The following is a 23,293-nucleotide window of genomic DNA, read 5'->3' as shown; positions in this document are numbered from 1 at the left end:
ATTATTTTTAATTTATGTATTAAAATAAACTTTTAAAATGGGAAGAAGATCGATTAATACCACTAAAAGTGGTAAATATATGAATCCCACCGATCAAGCAAGTAAGTTATTGCTTTTATTTTAATTTAAAGTTTAGAACTTGATATTTATCTAGCGTTTTTTATTTCTAACCATTTGCAAATTTTTAAAAAAGAAGAAAAAATTATTGTTTTTTTTTGTAGGAAAGGAAGCAAGAAAAAAAGAATTAAAGAAAAATAAAAAGCAAAGACAAATGGTGAGAGCTGCAGTTTTAAGAGGAAAAGACCCTCAACAATTATTATTGGATTTAGAAAAAATTGATCAAATGGGTACTATTTTCAGAAGATAAAAATTTCAAAATTTATTTTTAATTATAATATGACTGCAATCATTATTTTTTTTTCTATTTTCTTGTTACAGAATATAATGTTTTACAACCTTCTCCTCTTAATGAAAAAGTTTTAAAAGATAAAAGAAAAAAATTAAAAGATACTTTAGAAAGAGTTTTAAAAATGTATGTAAGTAAAAATTTTAATTATTTGTTTTTTTTTTTTTTAAATAGTACTTTAGGTCAAAAAGTTTATTATTAAAATGTCAAATATATTAAATTATATTTTTTTTTTCTGTATGTAAATAAAATATTTAGCACAAGGATGATCCTGATAAATGGGCAGAACTTAAAAGACTTCAAATAGAATATGAAAGAAAACGATCTGCTTTGTACAACTATTATGAAGCTGTAAAAAATGCTCAACAAGTTCAGGTAATCATTTAGGTTAATAATAATTATTCATTGTTAATTTTTTTAATTTAAATTTTTTATTTAAAAACAATTTTTAGGTAGATGATATCCCTTTACCTATTGCTGCTTTACCAGCTGAACTTCAAGCTGTTTTTGTTGGTATGCCTTCACAAATTCCTCTACCAGCTCATGCACCTCCACATCCAGCAATGAGGCCAACAAATGTACCTCCTCCATTTTTACAGCCTCCTCATGGTATTTTAAAAAAATCTTCCTATGGGTAATAGTTTATTTTAATGAACATAAAGCAAAATATTAGTTTTTTTATAATTACGACTAATTTCACAATATTAAAATTTTAAGGAGTAAAGAACTGGAAAAGAAAAAAGAACCCCCTGGAGTACCTATAGGACCTCCTCCTGAGCTTAGTGATGATGATGAAGATATAGATAAATTACAGTTAGAACACAATCCAATTCCAATTTCAGTACCCAGGAAAACTATCAGGTATTACATTTAAAGTTTATATTCAAATTTTAATAACATAGTATTTTTTTTATTGAATCAGTCTTGAAAATTCATACTTTCGATTAAATTTATGGTAAATGTTAATAATATATATTTCTTAGTTAAATAATTTAAATATGTAATTTTTCAGATTTATGGATGAAAAAGATATTGCACCTGGAGTGGAAGATAGTTTAGATAAAAGGGATTTGCTCTCTGTAGAAAGACATCTGCTAGAGGATGACAGATTAGGTGAAAGAAAAGATGACAATTTGAAACTAGACGATTCAAAACAAAGACCAACTTCTTTACAACAAAAAATGTTAGCCATGGCTGGCCAAGATATAGATCAGTTTATGAAGGAGGTAAAAAAAAAATGGAAAAAGATATTGAAGGAATAAGTACTTTTCTTTTTGTTAAAAACGTTAATTATTAATTAAATTTTATAAATTAATTTTTTAGATGGAAGAAGTTCACAAAAAAAGAAAAGCTGACAGAGCTGCTGATCTTGAAAATCGGTTACAAGCTTTGGATCCAAAAAATTATGGGAATAAAAATAAACGCGACGCTTCTCCTCCTGATTCAATAGAACCCCCAGGAATGGCTCCTGGTACTTTAGGAGATTCCGATCCAATGGGTTTACCTCATTTAGTACACAGGCCTGGAGTTGCCATGATTCCCGGTAAACAGCGACCCCAAAAACCCATTAAATTTAAATTAAAATGTTACTAATCCATCTTTTTTTTTTTTTTTTTTGTTTTTTTAATAAGGGATGCCGTCTATGATGTTTAGACCTCCGCCTCCACGAGGAGTACCTGCCTTAATGGGAATTCGTTTACCCCCCGGTCCACCTCCAGGTTTACCACCCAGATTAGGAATTCGACTTCCTCCGGGTCCGCCTCCGGGAATGCCTCCTCGATTAATGAGACCGCCCAATATACCCCCTGTAACTCCCCTAACTCCACACGCAGCACAAACAAATGTATTGTCAGCTGCTCCGCAGCTCATAAGTAGACCCCCAGAAAAACCGGGAGCAACAATACAAGCGGGAGCTCAAATAAGAAATTTAAGCGCGGATGTAACGAGATTTCTTCCCACGGCGCTCAGAGTTAAAAGAGACGTTAAGCAAAAGAAAGATATTAAAATACCCCACCATTCAGGTATAAAATACTTTTTCGAATAAAAGTCATCGATTGACCTTCGAATTGAATTTTTTTTAACGGAAATTTTTTTTTTTTTTCAGAGCTTAAACAAGAAATTAGTCAACCCCCAACGAAAAACATACAAACTAAAGATGATGCGTATTTACAATTTATGAGAGAAATGGAAGGATTGTTATAAAATTGTTAATATTAATTTAAATAATGTTAATAATTTATTATGCTCTTGTAGAGTTAATAACTTAAATAATAAATTGCTTGACAAAAAATATTTTTTAACATTGAATGCCGGTAGAAGGCATCATTCAAAATGTAAATGATAATTCACCGTTAATTTTTTTCTATCAGTGTAAAAAAAAAAAAAAAAAAAAAAAAAAATTTAGTGCAAAATTAAGAATAAAAAATCATATTAAAATTCTTACATTATTATTATTATTATTATTTTGTTAATAAACATATCCTGGCATTTAAATAAAGAATTATAAAAAAAAAAGAACTTAGTCGCCTAAAAATAATGAACTTATTGTTTCAACAACGGTTTTATCGTGTTTCGATAAAATAGAAGGATTTACAAATTCAGGTCTTTTAGACAGGTGCATCCAAGTGGTTTCTTTCGTGAGAGATAAAGGCCTTTCTAAAATTTTTAAATAATCAGGTTTCCATTCTCCCGTTAAAATCTGTAATATCGATTAATTAAATAAATCTTCCTTCCCTCCCTTCTAACGTTTACGTGGAACCTTAATTTAAAAAATAAAAACTTACCTGATCGAAAGGTCTTATACCAATGTGAAACATTATGTAGAGTAATTTATTTGAAGGTTTAGTAGAAGGATATTCAGGTATTAAAGATGACATAAACCATTCCGAATGTTCAACGATTGAATGATAAAGAACCTGAAATTTACAAAAAACAAAATTTTCACTCTTTCTTCTTCTTTCATTTCGTGGTTTAAATGAAAAAAAAAAAAATTTTTTTTTTTTTACTTTCATTGCTTGTCGGCCAAATTTAGTAAAAAGTATTCGACTAACGGTCACGTCCGAAACCAAAGCTAATTCGTGATCGTCTATAAATTCTTCAAGACCCTTTTCCAATTGTTCCACTATGTGAACGGGTACTTCTAAGTGACAAAGTGCTTCTGCCAAAGCTAATGCAGCATCGTTTTCAGATGACACTAACAAAGCATACACCACTGTAAAAAAAAAAAAAAAAGATGGCGGAATCCATTTAAAAAAAAAAAAATTTAAAGTAAAAATTTGAATTGAAATTGAATGAATTACCCATGATTAACATTTGTAGTAGTACACTGTTCCCAATGGGATTTATATCCGCTGGTATGTTTTCTTGTAAAACTATGGCAACTTTGAATACGTGAGGTGGTAGGACATCTTTCAATTTCAACAAACTCTCCAATGTCAAATCGATGCAAAATTCTAAATTTTTATTACAATTTCCATTTTCTATCAATGTTTTAACTAAAGGTTTTAACGGTATTTCTAATTCCGATGTAAATGCTGACAACCATGGCGGATATTTTAAATTCCAAATCTAAATTTGACAAATTTTTTTTTTCTTTATATCTTTTAAGGCAAAATAACGTTTAAAATCTACAATTTTAAGCGTTTTGAAAAAACTTATCGTACCTGATGCCTGTCGAGGCAACAAGCCCAATTTGGTTCTATCAATTCGAATGCATAGGTTATACATTTGTTAAAATCTTCCGTTGTGCAAACGTTCATTAAAACAAAAGCAACGGCAGAAAATAAATTGTTTGAATTGCTCGATATAAATTGACAATTACCACCTTAAATTAATTTAAATTTAATTTAACATATTAAAAATTTAGTAAACTTTATAAATTCTATTAATAAAAAAAAAAAAATACTTTCTGAACACAAAAAACCACCGCAGTTGACGTCTTTCGATTTAACATCTTCTTCTTTTTTTTCCTTTAATTTTTTTTCTTCAGACAGCAACAACGAAATTTTTTTGAGTAATAAGGTTATAACCTAAAAATGGAATTGAACCGTAATGTCAAAGAATTCTTTTCTAATTTAAATTTTAAAATGTAATTTCAAGTACTTTGTATTCCCTCATGGTTAAAACGTGCAATAACAAAGGATAACAAGGTTGCGGTTGAGCTATTAAAACTTTTAATTCTAACATAATGGCGTATTCGTCGGAAATACTCGTGAGTCGTTCACCCAAAGAAAGTTGCAGGAGTTCGGGAGATACAAAAATCAACCACGGAGCTATAGACTTTGCACGATTTTCAAATGCGATGACATCGTCAAAACCATTTTTAAAAAGTTTATAAAGAATGGAAAGAGGACAACCGCGAAGACTTAAACATAATAAAAGCTGATGACATTTACAATGAATGTCCCGAAGAATTTTACTGTTCGAAAATCCTAAAAATTCTGAAGCGTTGCTGCAAATCGATGGTAGAATTTCATTAACGCAGAGTAATAGATTACCTAAAACAAAAAGTAAAAACTTTGGTTTAAAACAAAATAATAGATTTTATCCAAATAAGGTTATAATTAAAATTTTAACCTATGTCAGTAACCAAAAGTGATAAACGAGCAGGACTTGGTTCAGCTTGACAATATCTGCTGGCTAATATTGTCAGAGTTTCATTAAGCATTCCAGCTAGCACACGTTGTGCTGTTTTTGGAGGTACTGTGTTCCAGAGATCTTGACGAGTTCCTTGCATATATAACCACCACATTTGAATGACAAAAGAACCACGCTCTCCTTCGAAAAAAGGATGAGGGTAATCCCACGATAAAGAATCAGCGTCTTGAAGGACGTATAAAGATAAAAGTCTACAATGCAAATCCAAAAGCCTTTCAGCTAAAGCTTCAGACATTTCTTTATAATTTTTATAGCTTTCATGTAAAGATAGACCTTCTTTTAAATTCAGATGTTCATTGTAACACCAAAGAGTATTTTTAACAAGAGCAGAAGCTCCTAAGGTACCTATTAAATAATAAACCGAAGTTAAATAAAAAAGTTTAATTTTAGTAATAATAAAAATGATTGTGATTTACCTGTTAGTACTGTCAAATCTGCATGATCCAAAGCTTCCTGAGAAAGAATATGCAAATGTTCAAGCAACTGAGCTGCTGTATCTTCTATAACTTTTAGAAATTCCTTAGGTGCTAAAATCACAGCTATACCTCCACATCCTCTATCTGCACCCTGAAAAAAAAAAAAAAATTTTTTTTCTATTAACACATATCCATTTTGACAAAGACACATATTAATGGTGGACAAACTTACTTCATTGCTTTCTACTGCTATTCCAGATAAACCAGAAGGTTTTTGAAAGGCGCTTTTAAATTGAGCTTCCCACCAAGTAACAAGTTTTACAGCAGCAAAGGATGCATATCTTGGAAAATCTTTAAATGTTAAATTAATAAAAAAAAAATAATAATAATAATAATTTTTAAAAAAATTTAAATTTAAATAAATTTTATTAAAAATCATTTTTTTTTTTTTTTTTTTTTTTTTTTTAAATTTCAAATTATTTTAAAAATGTTCTTGATTATGTACCGAGCAATCCTCCGACGACACCAGAGCAAAGATTTTCTTGTAAAACTGCTTGATGCTGATTATAATAATCCAAATCTCTTTGTAATAAAATTCTCACTCTGTCTAAAAGATTACCATCTTCCATTACCTCCATTTTAACTAAAAATTTTCACCACAATAACAACTTTTCACACACAATAATTCTATAATTTTCAATAATGTACTCTTCTGACTGTTATCCTCTTATTCTGTTACTTTTGAATAAACACATTTTTCAGAAAATTCAACTTTTTGATTAGCAATTTCTTTAATTTCTTTATCTAATAATGAATGGAGAGTTGTCTTATCATGTTTATATATCCATGTTCCACCTGAAAAATCATATCTTTTGGGACCACTAGTGGGACTAGAAAGCCAAATTTGTAAATTTGGTGTTTGACGATTTATGACATATGTACCATACTTTTTGCCTAAAACGATAAATAATATTAAATGACAGATCATAAATCAAATTATAAGTAAATAAGACAATTTCAATCTAATCATAGAACAACATATTACCAAAATATACAGTTAGTACTCCATCACTATATGTAACATCAGCATTTTTTAAATGAGGAATAGATTCGATAAGCTCCTCGAAATACTCTGTTAAAGAATCTAAAGTTTCTGTGCATACACTAATAAAAGTTACTTTATCTAAAGATCTAAAACAAAAAAATTAAATGATTTAAAATGTCAAATTTAAAAATATTTAAAAAAAAAAGCTATAAAAACATACCCTTGAATGTTTTCAGTTGAATAAAAAATTTTCGGATAATAAAATGAATTCATAAAAATTGATTTTCGAAAAAAATTAACCTTTTCACATTTACAATATTTTTCTGTTATGTTGTACTGTTGAGTTCCGACATAACTGAAGCTGCGTAAAATTAAATTTCCCTTTTTTATTGTTCCAAATAATTCTTTCATGGTACTACCAGTTCTTATTAACTGCATCATGTTTGATCAATAATAATAAAATCACATTAACGATGAAGTTTTCAAAAAAAAAAAAAAAAAAAAAAATGTCCTTATTTAATTTTAATTACGTTTATAAAAAAAAATTTACAAATAATTTATTTATATGTTCACATTCCATTTATTAAATAAATTTATAATTAATTGTTTAATAATTCTTATTAGATTTAAATTAATATTATTTATATAAAATAAACTCTCTCCTGCATTAAATTTTTAAAAACAAGATCACCGTTAAGCAGACGACGATACACATTCGATAGTTATTTCAACAAGGCTGTGAGTTAAGTTAACAATCATGGCGGTTTGTTTATCTTATCACTTAAAATATTCTCAATCAAAACAAATGACTTAAATAATAAAATTAATCATTTAATGCATCATAACTTATTAAATAAAGTATTTATTATTGATATTTATTAAAATTTATTATCAGAATATAAAAAAAGACGTTATATCTCGTTTTATTTATATTTTTCCCAACTTTTTTTCATTTTTTTTTTTTAAGGGAGTCAAAGAAGAAAAATAAATAAATAAAACTTTTATTATTATTATTTTTTTTTTTAAATGAATAATTTATATTTCAATTTAAATAATATACAATTTTTTTTTTTTTTTTTTATTAAATGAATTTTTATACATACGTTTGTTTAAATATGTTGTATGCTTTAGTTTTTTTTTTTTTTTTTTTTTTTTTTTGTCTTTAGTCTTCAATAAAATTTACTCTAAATATAGGTTCGACGACGACATTAGAGCGTCAAATTATTTTTTTTTTTTAATTAAAATTTTAATACAATACTTTGAAGAGAGATCTGCATAAAATGTTATTAATTTTTTTTTTTTTTTTAATTAAAGAATGATTTTAATAAAATAAATTTTTTTTTTTTCCTTTTTTTCCTTTTGAAATGTACAAATAAAAATTGTTTTTACTTCCTTCCTTCCTTCCTTCCATTTCTTTTCTTTTTTTTTTATAAATGTGAAATTAACAAAAGAAAATATACAAATTTCATCAGGGAGCATAAGAAACTCAATGAGAATAATAATAATAATAATAATAACATAAACCAAAATCGTTGGGTACAAGAAGAAAAAATAAAAAATATTAAAAAAAAAAAAAAAAAATCTTTGGTAAGGCGAACAATAGAATGATCTGTTACAAAAAAAAATAATTAAAATTGTATAAATAAAAATTTTACAAATATCGAACTTTTCACGAAAATAATAATAATAATAATAAAACATCAGATCATACTATTGAGCAGTTTTTTCTTTTTTTTTTTCTTTTTTTTTTTTTTTTTTTTTTTTTTTTTTTTACGTAACGACACGAGGACAAACAACGACGAGCACTAACAAAAAAAAAACTGGTAAAAAAAAAAAAAATTTACAATTAAAATTAAAATTAAAATTAATAATAATAATAATAATAATAATAATAATAATAATAATAATAATAATTACAATTTTCATTTCTCACACACACACACTTATTCGACACATTAACCCATTCATTCATTCATTCATTCATTCTTTAAGGTGCGTACATTTTTTTTTGTCACTGGCTTATTTATATTTTTGTGATTTTTTCTCCCTTGAGAATCTCGACAGCATTTAAAAAAAAAAAAAAAAAAACTTTTCAAATTAAAATTTAAATCTCTGATTTGAAACGACATTTTTTTTTAAACTTCGAACCACCCCCTTCCTCCCCCCCGAAAAAAAAAAAAAATTAAAATTAAAATATTTTACATGATAAAAATCTTAATAATATATAGGACGACAGACACATTTTCGATTTAATTATTATTATTATCTAATCATATACTAAATAAAACCTACGGAATAATACCTGAATTTAAATTATTAAACATAAAATTTAAATAAAAAAAAATTGACATTTCATATAAAAAAAAAAAACACGAGTTATGATTTTAAAAAAAAATTATATATATAAATAGTAATTTACATATAAATATTTATGTATACACGCACGCGCACGCACACACATTCATTCATAAAATAAAATAAATACAAATAAAATTATTAATAATAAAAAAAAAAAAATTTGATTGTGATTGTTCAATTTTTTTTTTCTCTCTCTCTCTCTCTGTTCAATCCTTTTGTCATTTCACCCTCACCCCCGCCGAACCCTCTGCAACCCCCTGTATAACTCATGCCTTTTTATAAAATGTCAATTTATAAATAAAAAAAATAATAATAATAATATCTTATAGAGCTAAGAAAGATGATTTAAAATTAACACATTTAATATTACAGTAGTAGTAGGAATACCTTAACTGATTTGAAATTATTATTACAATGATAGATTAAATTATTATTATTATTTTTACTTTTTATTATCATTATTATCATTATTATTATTTATGTAATGAATGACACTTGACAGAAAAAAAAATTGTTTGCAAAAAAAAAAAAAAACCAAATTCTCCATCTTTAAAAAATTATCATTAAAATACAAAATGAATTTTTTTTTTTAAAGTTTTAAACAAATAATATTAATAATAATAATAATAATAATAGTAATAATAATAATAATAATAATAGTAATAATAATAATAATACATGTTTTACAAAACTGTGTCATTATTTTTTTAATTAATAACTTGAAAAATTAAAAAAAAAAAATACAAAAAAAGTTTACAAAACTCTTTAAATTAAATTTAAAAAAAATTTTTTTTTTCTTTCATTCATTCATTCAATATCCGTAAACACGAATGAATGAATGAATGAATGAATTCATTCTTAATTATGATTATTATTTTTCTTAAACTTTCATTACTATATGACACAGTTTTGTTAACAAAGTTATACAAAATAAACCAAAAATAAAAAAAACAAATTTTTTTTTTCTCCATGAATATAACATCTATTGCACTTAAAGCAAAAAAAATTTAAAAAAAAAAAACATTGAAATTATCATCATCATTATTATTATTACTATTATTATTAAAAAAAAAACAATTTTATTTTGATTGTAATAAAGTGGGGGGAGGGAGAGAAAGAAGCAAAAACAAAAAAAACAAACCGTTATTAATTTTTTTTTGTTTTTTGTTTTTCTTTTTACAACTGAAAATGTTTTGATTTTATTACTATCATTATCAATATTATTATTATTACTTATACTTTTAATTCACTGGGTAATGTGTATATTATTTGTCAATAATTATTTATATATTTTATACGGTAGTTAAAAATGCATTTTTTTTCATTTTTCTTTTGGTATTTTAACTTAGATTAGAAAATAATAATAAATCCCTGATTTTCTTTTTTTTTTCCTCATCATCATCATCATCATCATCATCATCATCTTAAATAAATATCACAAATATAAATATACTGGGGCAATCAAATCAAAAAAAAAAAAAAACATTGATTATGCATTCAAAAAAAGTTTCATTTGTTTAAGGGGGGGAGGGAGAGGGGGGGTAACGAAAACGAAAAATACACGTAAATGTCGACATATTAGCCCCAGCAACAAATTAAAACAGACAGAAAATTTTCTTTTTTCTATATTATTTAAATTTTTTAGAATTACCTTAAACCACTCGTTATTTAAATTATATTGACAGTAATGTACACAACTTACATTTTTTTTTTTTTTTTACAATATAGTAATGCACTTAGCTAATGACAGTCCTTATAATTTAAAAAAAAAAATTTTTTTTTGTTTTTTTTTCTTAAATTTTTTTTTTTTTTTGTTTGAGATCGAAAAGCAAAAAATGTTTTACAGCTAATTTTTTTTATAATTTTTTTTTTTATGCAATTTATATTTCATATATGAAAATTTTCAAAACTTAATAGATAGGCATTGTTGGCGTATAAGGTAAAAGCTAAAAAAAAAAAATTTCTTTCTCTCTCTTTCTCTATCTTTCTCTCTCTCTTTTTCATTTTTTTTTTTATATCAAACAACAAAAAAATTTAATATATATATTTTAGTCATATTAAAACGCTCATCACCCAAATCTTTCTTTCACTAAAAACATTAATTTTTTCTTTCCCTTATAAGCCATTTTCATATTTTCTATTAATTGCTGAAATTGAGCATGACCATCGTGTGCAAGAAGAAAAGTGTCTCTAGCTTTAACAAGGAAATCGATAAAGTCCGTGTAATGTCGGGGAGAAATGTGAGTTAATCTCGAATGTGTCGTGTTCACATAAGCCGCGACTGCTGCCTCGAGTAGTGGCCTAAGTGGTGGCCTGTCGTACGAAAGAGGTTTCGAAGCGCTTCCGAAACCTCCACGGTGACGGTGATGATGGTGTTTTCCATCTCCGGGATGTTGACACGATAATCCCGGCGCTGTCATTGAGCACCTTCTAAGTATGTCGGAAAGTACTGTGGCACATTGAACGTTCTTAACGAGAAGAGGAATCATATTGGCTAATTCAGTTTTGCCCAATGAATGACTCAACGCACATGCCCAATGAATGTCATTGATGGCAGGATGAGTGTCCTTTAAAAAAAAGAAAAAAAACATAAACCATCATCGATTTAAAATTTTCCGGCGTGATTTAAACTTTTCTCTTACCTGATTGTAAGCTAAATGTACATTTTTCATAGCGAGAGTAGCTAATTTATAGGCTCTTACGGGATACCCTCTGTGTTCCATGTATCTGGCTATGGTAAACAATTGTGATGAAGTCATTATAAGGCTTGCCGCATCGATTACAATTTGATAAGCGGTTTCAAAAGCTATTTTATCATTTTCACAAAGTGTTAGTGCGTTCAAGGCACAATTCGGTGGATCCTAATAATAAAAAAAAATAAATAAATAAATTAGTTTTGAAATAAATAATGGTCGAGAGATAAAGAAATCATCATCATTTCTTTTCTAACCTTGGTAGCGCACTGTAAAGCTAAGTTCCTTGCGCACGTAGATAACTCTTCTTGTTGAGCCAAACTAAGATTCAGTCTCATAATAGTAGAATGTGACATTATAGTGGTGGCTACGGGTCCCGTTGCTTCCGTAGGAGTAAATAATTGATACCAGTTTTGCATAACAGATATTAATGCTTCGACCCCTACTTCAGTTGCACACGTAACTAACCATCTAACCATTTCTCGTCTCCTCCAATTAAGGGAAGACAATGTCATTCTCATAACCTGTGGAAAATTTAACAAAATAATAATAATAATAATAAGATAAGCTTCTTGTTCCTTCAATCCTCATCTTTCTTATCTTTCTAAATGAATTTTTTTTGTTTTCATTTTAAATATTCAAATATTTTTTGGGTTTTTTTTTTTACTCACTTGCAATCCTAATTCAAAAGCTACATTTAATAAAGTTGGATGTCTGCTTCCGTTTTCGGGAGTAGCAAATCGAAAAGCGTCTTGAGCCAATTTAAAAAGATGTGAAGAACTATGAATATGTTGTTGAGCGGATTCCAGCACTGTTCTTAGTCTCAATGCTTCTCCAGCACATAAAACGCAGTCTAAAAGAAAAGGATTTAATTACAAATCATGAGATGAAAAAAAAAAAAGGAAAGAAGCAGAGGTGATTATTGTAAATACCTTTGGCGGCACTAAGCATAGTTGAAGCAAGTAAACATTGCTGTGTTTCTATATGACCTAAGGTAAACCAACGAGGATATCGGCTTAAAACAAGGGAAGACATATTACCAGCAGCGTCATCGTGCTCGTCACGCTCTTCAAGAATTGGTAATCTGTGGAAGAAAAAAAAAATACAAAATAATTATAAATTTATTCCAGACGATGAGCTATTTCATTTGAAAAGAACTTGATAATTTACCTCATGGCTCGCAATCCAACTTCATATGCTAGATCAGGATAATAATTCAAAAGAGCTAAAAATAAAAATCTTGCGAAAGTATGCATTGGAATACTTTCAGGGTGAATGCCCAAACCTAAACCACTGGTAGGACCTCCTTCAAGTAAAACAATTGCTTGCCTTCGCAAAACTGATACAAGAATGTTGTCAAGTTCTATTTCTTGCAATTTAGCAATCAGACGATCTTCTTGCTTGCAAGCTTTTTCCTAAAAGCAAACATTTTATAAAAAAATAATTAATATTAACCACTAAAAGAGACTCCAATGTGCATTCGCCCTAAAAAATAGTATAGGTGCACTGCAAACAAATTTACCTGAGCATACAACCCCGTGGGCATTTTTCTTTGTTGACCCAAGCCGATAAGGGCAACTTCAACAGCTAGAGAAAGATACGTTTCGGAACGATCTCTAGTGCCTACAACCGGTATATGTTGATACCTCGGTGGAATATTCGAACCCTCTTCGCCAATAGGATCTACAAATAAAAAAGTGATAATAAATATAAAAAAAATCAAAATACGCAAACAATTAAACATTAAAAAAAACTTTTCCCACCGAAATATGTAGCAACTCTCGGCGTTTGATCGTCGACTACCAGAGAAGCATACGCCAAGACGTCAAACAAGCAGCCCACAGGATCTAAAGGATGTCCAACCCATCCTTCGTCACACCCCGTATCATTATTATATAAATTATTTTGATTTCGGTAACATCTAGACCCATAATGACCACCGCAGATGTAACTGCATCCGTGACAACCCCGACTGTGATGATGATATCCGCTGTGTCCGTAGCCACTGCTATGATGACAACAGCTGTTATGATTTAATGGTGATGAATGACTCATGTAAGATGTAGAAGGAACATTTGAAAAAGAACCCGAAGGTGGATAATGGTTTTTGCAACATGATAACCCAGAGCAACGTGATGTACAAGGATTGTTTATAGAAAGTTTGCTAAAAAAAAAATTAATTAATTAATAAAAATAGTAAAAACTTTTTAAAACAAAAGCTGATAACAACAAGGTATCTTACTTGCAAAAAGAAGATGAAGAAGAACATGATAAAGACGCAGATGAAGAATAATGACTATTTCCGCTTGTGCTAGGAGCATTTCTAATTTGTTGCTGACTTTCATGCCATTTTCTTTGATTTGACAGCTGTTGCTGTTTCATTGTTCTAACTACTGCTACTGCTAATCTCAATGCTGCTTCTTGATGACCATGACTTCTAAGGGCGTCAACTCTTGCTGCACACGTAGCTAGAGGCTCTAAAAAATTTAATTTATTTATTACAATGTATGTCCTTTGACGAAGAATTTACTAAAGACATTTTACATGGATAATTTTTATTAAAAATAATAATTACCGTGCCACAAAGGTTGACCTTGTGAATTAAAACTACCGGAGATCAAGGAACTTTCAGGAATGTGACTGCAATATGTATCACTGGATAAAATATGTTTTAAATGTAGATTGTCCCAAGACATTGTAACAGCGTCCAAAGCTCTATAAAAAAAATTTGAGTCATAATTTTTATGTAATTACCATATTTACAATTATTAGTCCTTCGTTTGGAAATGAAAAAACAAACCTATGAAAAATAGTCCTTGGTACGGCTGCTGTAGTCTGTTTCTCTCTATATCTATCTCTATCACGATACCTAGAAGGCCTTTCTCTATCTCTATCTCTATCTCTCTCCCTTTCCCTGTCCCTTTCCCTATCTCTCTCTCTATCCCTATCCCTCTCCCTGTCTCTATCTCTATCTCGATCCCTATCCCTGTCTCTGTCTCTGTCTCTGTCACGATCCCTATCACGGTCTCTTTCCCTATCTCGCTCTCTATCCCTGTCCCTATCTCTATCCCTATCCCTGTCTCTATCTCTGTCCCTATCCCTATCCCTATCTCTATCTCTGTCTCTGTCCCGATCTCTGTCTCGGTCTCTGTCTCTATCTCGATCCCTATCCCTATCTCTATCCCTATCCCTGTCTCGATCTCTATCCCTGTCCCTGTCCCTATCCCTGTCTCTTTCTCTATCTCTGTCTCTGTCCCTATCTCTATCACCTTCTCTATTACGGTAATCTCTAAACGGAGGCGATATATCTTCTTCAGAACTACTATCCGAAGAATCGAATAGCCCAGTGTGTCTGTGAAACTGGAAAAAAAATTTTAAAAAATGAGTTTTTATCCTCGTAACAAACAACAAAAATTTTTTAAACGTTTTTATATAAAATTTGTCGATTAACAACCGACAATAAGTAGTACCAACAACAACAACAACCACAAGAAAAAAAAACAAACAAACAAATATTACAAAAAAAAATTGAATCAAACAAAGCCAAATCCCAATGTAAAAAAAAAACTTAATGAGAGCTCAAGGGGATTAATTAAATTTTTTTTTTTTTTTTTTTAATTATAAAAATGATGATAAACAAATAAAATTTTTAAAAAAAAAAAAAAAAAACTAGAAATCTAATGAAATAATAATAATTTTTTTAAACATACCAAATCCTGTCTAGGTGGTGGTTGAGGTCTAAAATCAGGATCTTCCTGTGGGCAAACACTTATAGAAGACCATTTTTCCAACAACCATTTCCAATGTTGTTTTTCCTGATTGCTACAATGCGGATTCAATACAATGCACACCCATAAAGCACCTGTCAATTATAAACAAAATGTTTTTCCATGCCTTCTTTTTTTTGTAAAAAATTTTCTATTTCTTTGTCGTCTTACCAAGTTGATCCCAAAGTTGTCGACATTTATCATTCATAGGCGTACTTTGAGCTTTCCATAAAATTAATCTCGGATCCGATAGAAATTCTTCCGTTATTAATGTTAACATTCTCGCACCGTTAGAATCTCTAGCTCTGAGCATTTCTCTAACCTATCAATCATTTAGGAAAGAAATAGAAAGAGAATGAAAATTAAAATCCATTCATTTTCCACAAACTGGAATAAAAGTAGTAATAATAATAATAATAATGATAATAGAACCTTTGCGAAGAGGGAATTGAGTTGCTTATTTGCATTGTAATAACTGCCTTGGGATAGATAAGACCTCACTTGTTCGCAAACTTGTTCTTCGTCGAGGTGCCAAGTGTGGTCATCGTCGGCGCTGGCACCGGCGGTTGGATCGGGAGCGCCGGCAATTTGATTGATTTCCGATCTAAAAAAAAAAAAAAAAAAAAAAAAAAAAAAAAAAATTTTTAAATTAATTTAATTCTTTTTTAAATTAATAAAAATGCCATTTTTTTTTTTTTTTTACACCAAACTCATATCATTCTAAAATATAATTTTAACAGTAATAAAAACCTTTGCTAGTATTATTATTACTATGAGAGTTTCTCTCAATGGGAAAAGAAGAAAAAGAAGAATAATAATAATAAAAATGAATACTGAAATGTGAACCAAATTTGACGATGGTAATATGTTAAAAGCTTTTGTATCATCGTCGCCATTTCTCATAGCAGTTTTATATTTTATGTTTTTTGTTTCTTCTTCTTCTTCTTTTTCTTCTCCATTTTAAAAGCAGAGCAATTGAAATCTAATTTTCTAAAAACAATTTAATATTGTCGAGCTCGAATAACAACAACGACAACAACAACAACAACAACAACATCCGTGAGTTTTTTTTTTATATTGCATTTTGGAGTGCGAAAAAAAATTTTTTTTTTTTTTTCCACGGATCACTCTGTCACTTTTCACTTCGCATTTTTAGGGATAAGCACACGCACACACGCACACCCCTTTAGGAAATGAGAGCAGACCCCCACTATCATGTCACGCCCCCGTTATCAATTCCTGACATTTTCATTCCCAATTTTAAACAACCTTTTTAATGTTATCCATCGTTAAATATTTTAAAATAACAAACGATGAATGATGTTTGCCTTTTTATCCTTCCTTCCATTTTTTTTTGTCATTTCGATAATTTTAATTTCTATAATAATAATAATAATAATCATTTTCTATCATTCGCGAGCACGATGAAACAACGGAATCGCCGAAATTAAAATGGAAAATTAAATGGAAAAATTTTTTCTGTGTTATGATTTATTGTGTCGCCGAATCGTGTTTCTCTCTCTTTCTCTCTCTCTCTCTCTCTCTCTTTCTCTCTCTTTTTGATACATAAATGTAATTCGGGACATGGATAACGTAAAATAATTTTTTTTTCTATTTTTTTTTTAAATTTATTTCGATTGCAAAAATTCGAGTTCACCGCTGAGAGATAATCTAACGTGTAATTATTATACACTAAATGAAAAAATTTCCAATGTGGTTTATTTCTTTCTCTCTCTCTCTCTCTCTTTAAAAAAAAAAAAGACAAACCAATTGAAAAAATGAAAGGTTAGTATGTATATATATAAAAGAGAGAAAAAGAATGAAAAATTTTAAGTGGGGAGACGGTGAAAAAGGGGAGAGAGGAGGAGGAAAAAAAAAACGAAATTTCCGCTTTGGATTTCATTTGAATGTCATCATTCCGGACAACAAGATAAACAAACAAACAAACAAAAAATAAAAATAAATAAATATTAATAATAATAATAAAAATAGGTAAATAAATTATTTATTTAATAATAATAATAATAATAAAAACACCTGAAACCCGGTTTAATTTATTAATAAAACCTTTTTGGTAGAAAAATAATAAAAAAAATAATAATAAACTTTTTTATTTTTCTTCTATAATTATTATTATTATTATTGTTTTAATAATAATTTTTTTTGCATCCTAAACAAACAAACAAACAAACAAATAAACAAAAGGAAAAAATAAAAAACTTTTCTTTTTTTTAAAGTTTTATATAAAATATTATTTAAACAAATAAAATAAAAAGTTTAATATATTTAATTATTTATTAAAATTAATTAATTCATTAAAAAAAACTAATAATGATAATAATAATAATAAAACATTTTCCTTTTTTTATAGAATTTTCCACGAAAATAATAAAAAAAAAAAGAAAAAATTAGTCAACAATTCACTGACTAATCCCGACTGAAAATTTTTTTTTTTTTTTTTTGTATGAAATAAATAAATTCTTATAAAAACGAGTTTCAATTTTTTTTTTGTTTTTACCCCCGATTTCCAGTTTTAATTTCCATCGTCAACGAATAACGAATTTTAATAAAAAAAAAAAAAAAGAAAAATTGATTCTGGAAAAAACGTGCGAGAGAGAGAGAGAGGGAGAGTGGAACTACATAAATAAAATAAAATTTATTTATTAAATAATTAATAATTTTTTTTTTCCTTATAGTTGTCAGTGGAAATCCCAAAATAATAATCCATTCTTTTTTTTTTTTTTCTTCAAAATTTTTTGAAGATTTGATGACGACGACGACGACGACGATAATAATAATAATAGTATCGATCACTTGCCATTTTCATAAGCAAAAAAAAAAATTTTATGAGATTATTTCACGTACGTCCATTTTTTTTCCCCTTTGTCCACCATCATTTGTAATAATCGATAACAACGTATAATTTTCCTCTCTTTTTTTTCTTTTATTTAACCTTTTTTCCCGGAAGATTTTTGCGTTGTGAAAATGATAATGATAATAATAATAATAATAATAATAATAATAATAATAATAATAAAAGGTTTGAACGAAACCGATACGAAAAATCGTTATAAAAAAAAAAAAATCCAAATCGAGTCGACGAATTTTCGAGTAACAAAAATTCCCTCTTTTTTTTCCCCTCCCCTCCTTCAATAATCAATTTAAATTTTTTTGTATAAAAACCCCCTTCCCCTCGTAATTATTAAAATCATAATGATAATAATTAATTAATAAAATTAAAAAAATTATTTTATGATCAAAAAAAAAAAAAAAATTGAATTTTTTTTCCATCTTTTTTTTTTTTTCTTTCAATAAAATGTAAAAATTATTATTATTATTATGATTTTTCTCCAGTCACGCAATGAGTGAGTGACTGGACTGACTTTTTTTGTAAATCGATTTCTGTTACCATTTTTCCATTTTTTTTTAATTTATTAAACCGTCGAACGTTTGAATTCGTTTCCAAAAAAAAAAAAAAAAAAAAAAAAAAAAAAAAATTCCTCGAATGGTTTGTTGTTTTTGGTGCCACATTAAATCAAACCATAAAGTGAAAGAAAAAAAATCTTTTTTCTCATTTTTTTTTAATATCGATTCCGAAACTTTAAAAATAAATTATTTTGGCAGAAATAAAATGAAACGTTTTGTGTGTGTGTGTATGCGTGTGCGTGTGTGCGTGAGATGTAAATTTTTGGCTCGAACGTACGTATATATATACACAAAATTTTCATTTCTCCATTAGCGATGCGGAATCAAACCCAAAAAAAAAAAAGAAAGAAAAAAAAATGGCAGGAGTTAGAAAAAAAAAAAAGAAGCAGAAAGAGAGAGAGAGAAATGGGGAAAAAAAAAGGGGAGAAGAGAGAGAAAAAAACTGGAATTATTTAAAAATTTTTTTTTTAAGTCGAATAAATTTAACTTTTTTCTTCTTCTTCTACCTTTTTTTTCCTTTTTTTTTTTTTTTAAAAAATTCGCTGAATTTCACTTAAACCGTGAAAAATTTTAATGAAAATATTTTTCTATAATCCACGACGACTAGAAACTCAGCCAAAAAGATTATTTGGAAAATTTACAAATTAAAACTTGGAAATTGTTCCGTGATTCTCTCTCTCTCTCTCTCTTTCCCCCTCCCTTTCCCCCCTTTCTCTTTCTCGTATTCTAAATGGCTCCGTTGATGATGAGCCAAATAATATTTGACCGTTAAACAATAAAACCAAAAAAAAAAAAAAAAAAAGTTATAATTACAAAATGGCGAAATCATTTCACAGAAAAGAAGCAGAAGACAAAAAAAGAAAATCATAATGTTTAACTATTAACGTTTCCGGTTTCCTCCAATTCGATTTCCAGCAATCGAAACGTATCGATATTGTTAAAAGTACCGACGGGGGTGGGGGCGAAAGGGCGAGGGGGGTGAAACCTCAAGTAAATTCTTTCGACTTACCTTTGTAGTAAAATTTCATCTGCTAATTTTTGGGCAGTGGGTAAAACTTCCGTGTGATGTTCCGATATGAGGTACTGTACAAATTTCTGAAGTTGTTGTCTGTCCATTTGTAAAAGAGTTTCCGATATAGGCACACGTAACCGAACACTTTCAGCGTTTCGTATTCTGTACAAGGAAAGCGCGACGACATGTTGACACCAAAATATGTCTTTAGTATCACAACTGCAAGTCACTGAAGTTATTTTACACCTGAAAAAAAAAAAAAAACAAAAAAAAATCATTTAGTACAATTTATTATTATTATTAATATTATTTTTTAACGGTTATAAACTTTATTCTTATGACACGTTTAAAACTACAGGGCCCAACAAAAAAAAAAAAAAAAAGGAGGAAGAGTGCAAAAAAAAAAATTTTGTTCTTTAGTTTTTATTAATTAAAAATATGACTCACAAAAGAAAGACACGAACACACGCACACACGCAACAACAACAGCAACAACAGCAGCAACAATGATTAAAAAAAAATTTAAATTGGCCTAAAGCAGCAGCAACAGCAGCAGCAGGAAGAGTCACCCTCTGTTGCTAAGATCATCCAAATCACCCTTAAACAATGCAAAGATTCTTTTTTTTTTCTTTTTCAAAGAATTAACTCGAAAGCAAAAGGAAAAACTATGAGGGGCGAAACAATTTCTATCTCACTCACTCACTCACTCACTCTCTCTCTCTCTTTTTTTTCTTCACGACTAAACTGCATCGTGCTTTTAAAAAATTTTTTAATAATTTTTTGTCATCTTTGTATTCTTTACGAAACTATCAGGAAAATTAACAACAACACTTTTACTTTTCATTCCTTCCTCTTTTTTTTTTCTTTCAATTAATAATAATAATAACAAACTCGACAGACGTGTGTTAATCGGAGCCCAGTACCGGAAATAATTCGTTCCTATCAAATACGATGAACTTAAAAGAATTGTTGTGACGTCATAAGTTATAACAAGGCAAAAACCTACTCATCAAGCATACAGCATCATCACTTATATTCCTTAGGGATCGGAAGGGGGTAAAAAACCTGGAATAAACTTTGGAAAAACAATCCGAAACAAACGACGAATCGTCGCGATTATGAATGAAAATAATAATAATAATAATTTAATTAAACAAAGCAAAAAGAACGACCGGAAGTGGAATTCATACATCACATACATATACGAGTAATAATAATAATTTTTTTTTTTTGGTTATGTGCGCCATTTAAAAATTTCAATAAAGAGTTTAGTGTACGATTTTTCGAATCGGATAATAATAATAACTTTCACAATGAGTAACAATGATAATAATAATAACTAAACAAACTCGTCGGACGTTATTCCATTCGAAAATAATAAAAATAAATAAATAAATGTTTTTTTTTTATTTAGTTCTCCTGAACAGAAGAAAATAAAAATTCGTGAATGAAAAGCTTTCAAAACAGAAAGAAAAGAAAAAGAATTAAAAACTAATACTAATAATGATGATGATGATAATGTAAAGAGAAAACGAGACCACCGTTGATGAATTCTTCCGGATGAAAGAAGGCGAAGGAAGAATAATACAACAAGTCGAATTTATCAACATAAAATTGTTTTGATGAAAACAAGGATTTCTTTGTGTGTGTTTTTTTTTCGTCCAAAACAAAAATCGTTTGTTGTTGTTGTTGCTCTTTCTCTCTCTCTCTCTCTCCCTCCTGTTAAACTACTACCACCACGACGTTTTTTTTAAAAAAAAAATTAAATTAAAATTTTCCTTTCTTTTCCTCACTTTTTTAACGGTCATATACGCGTACGAAGAAAAAAGACGAACCGAACGGTTTTCTCGCACGAATTTTATGTTATTAATAACGACACCGCCTTAAAGCTTTTTTTTTTTTTTTTTTTATAAAGAGTAATAATATGTCAAATAAAAAAAAAAAATAATCACAATAGATTTGATATATATTTCAACGTAATCGTCGTTAAATAGAAGAAGATTTTCTTTTTTTTAACGGCAAAATACCAACGAAAATTTTTTTTATAGATATTTAAAATTACAAAAAGAAAAGTTGAGAGAGAACGTCATCAACAACAACGACAACAAAAAATCTTTTGTATATCATTTTTATGTCTTAAAAAAAAAAAAAAAAAAAAATAGAAATCTTCTTATTCTTTTCCTTTATCATTATTATTATTATTATTTTTTTATTACTTTTTGGTCGTAGAGTTAAAAACTCCGACGCGAGTTAAAAACGAACGCAGCACACCTACTAAATGTAATGGCAATGGCAAAACAAAATGAAAACTCTCGTCGCCATTTTCTTTTTAAATGTGCCAACAAAAACAAAAAAAATTGTTTTCGTTCGATCAAATTCCATAAAACATTTTTTTAAAAAAATCGTAAATAAATAAATAATAAATAAATAATAAATAAATAAATAAACATCATCGTTTTTGAACCTTTGAAATCACAAAGTTTTCTTTCATTTCCCCCTTCCCCGTTTCCCTCCTCTTTCCTCTTCCTCCTCCTTCGCCCTCTCCCTCCTGCTCTTCAGTAAAAAACAAATCGTTAAATTATTATTATTATGATTACTACTCACCTATCAAAACTAACAGAAACTTTGTACTTTTTATCAGGTTCTGGAAGGTACACTGATGAGGCGGGACTCCCTGATCTGTGAGTTGATACAACACCGCTCAGATGAAAACCTATAAAAAAGAAAAATATCATAAATATATCATTAACATCTCTTCATAATAATAATAATAATAATAATAATAATAATAATAATAATAATAATAATAATAATAATAATTTTATTAAAACGTCTCTCGATCGATTTCTAGAAAATTCTTTTTTCGATTTCGATTCGAATCGTAAACAAAAAATTTCGTTTATACCACATGAGTCGAATGCAAGACACATTTTTTACTTTTATTTTTTTTTCAAAAGAAATTTAAAGTCCGAATGGGGGGAGGGGGAAAAAAGGAAAGGAAAGTTAAACAAATTAAAACACAAAATTTTCTCTTGGGAATTTTCTTATTTTTCAAAAAGGAAAAAAAGCTTTTGTTAAAGCCTCTTTTCAAAAAAAAAAAAAAAAAAAAAAAAAAAAAAAAAAAAAAAAGAGAGAGAAAAGTGATGAATTTTTAGAGTGTTGCAAGAAGTTACAAGAAAAAAAAATTTTTTTCCTTTTGGAATTAATCGTTACGTTACGCTCGTGTCTACCAACAAACAAACAAACAAACAAAAATTTACACGAGTGGTCTTTGATGATAATAATAATAATAATTTCATCGATGCAAAAACAACAACGGTTCGAAAAGTCAAATTATGTTATTTCCTTTTAGAAATAAGAGTAAAATTTGAAGGCTGCCACTATTGACACTATTACCACTACTACCACTACCACCACCACCTTTGACAACAATTCCAATTTTTTTGTTGTTGTTGATTCAAGTAATTAAAATATTACATAATAATTATTCTCGAAAATTCGATGGGAAAACAAA

At 28.3% G+C, this 23,293-nt stretch overlaps 4 protein-coding genes across 4 annotated transcripts; 1 reads left to right on the top strand and 3 right to left on the bottom strand.

Moving 5' to 3' along the window:
• Positions 1–37: 37 nt before the first annotated feature.
• Phum_PHUM414900 (uncharacterized protein) lies at positions 38–2,450 on the top strand (the record flags this gene model as incomplete). Its single annotated transcript, XM_002428963.1, has 9 exons — positions 38–101; positions 222–347; positions 439–536; positions 665–781; positions 859–1,040; positions 1,124–1,267; positions 1,419–1,632; positions 1,730–1,949; positions 2,038–2,450. 9 exons carry the CDS (start codon positions 38–40, stop codon positions 2,448–2,450), a joined length of 1,578 nt encoding a protein of 525 aa, XP_002429008.1.
• Positions 2,451–2,924: 474 nt separating this feature from the next.
• On the bottom strand, positions 2,925–6,116 carry Phum_PHUM414890 (uncharacterized protein; the record flags this gene model as incomplete). Its single annotated transcript, XM_002428962.1, has 11 exons — positions 2,925–3,104; positions 3,190–3,321; positions 3,412–3,617; positions 3,706–3,973; positions 4,069–4,229; positions 4,311–4,434; positions 4,508–4,902; positions 4,982–5,407; positions 5,479–5,629; positions 5,711–5,829; positions 5,984–6,116. The coding sequence occupies 11 exons, from the start codon at positions 6,114–6,116 to the stop codon at positions 2,925–2,927; spliced, it is 2,295 nt and encodes a 764-aa protein (XP_002429007.1).
• Positions 6,117–6,205: 89 nt separating this feature from the next.
• Phum_PHUM414880 (frataxin) lies at positions 6,206–6,964 on the bottom strand (the record flags this gene model as incomplete). Its single annotated transcript, XM_002428961.1, has 3 exons — positions 6,206–6,432; positions 6,524–6,669; positions 6,744–6,964. The coding sequence occupies 3 exons, from the start codon at positions 6,962–6,964 to the stop codon at positions 6,206–6,208; spliced, it is 594 nt and encodes a 197-aa protein (XP_002429006.1).
• Positions 6,965–10,950: 3,986 nt separating this feature from the next.
• Positions 10,951–22,514, bottom strand: Phum_PHUM414870 (zinc finger protein SWIM domain-containing protein, putative; the record flags this gene model as incomplete). The annotated part of the gene is made up of 17 exons (XM_002428960.1): positions 10,951–11,448; positions 11,524–11,742; positions 11,832–12,098; positions 12,246–12,427; positions 12,507–12,658; positions 12,745–12,989; positions 13,097–13,257; positions 13,338–13,597; positions 13,817–14,051; positions 14,150–14,289; positions 14,375–14,456; positions 14,844–14,934; positions 15,285–15,436; positions 15,513–15,663; positions 15,774–15,945; positions 19,777–20,025; positions 22,384–22,514. 17 exons carry the CDS (start codon positions 22,512–22,514, stop codon positions 10,951–10,953), a joined length of 3,387 nt encoding a protein of 1,128 aa, XP_002429005.1.
• Between the last annotated feature and the right edge of the window lie 779 nt (positions 22,515–23,293).

This window comes from Pediculus humanus, genomic scaffold, assembly GCF_000006295.1.
Source record: "Pediculus humanus corporis 1103172108183 genomic scaffold, whole genome shotgun sequence".
Classification (NCBI taxonomy): domain Eukaryota; kingdom Metazoa; phylum Arthropoda; class Insecta; order Psocodea; family Pediculidae; genus Pediculus; species Pediculus humanus.
Note: the sequence above shows the minus strand (reverse complement) of the source record. Positions and strands in the feature narration are given on the sequence as shown.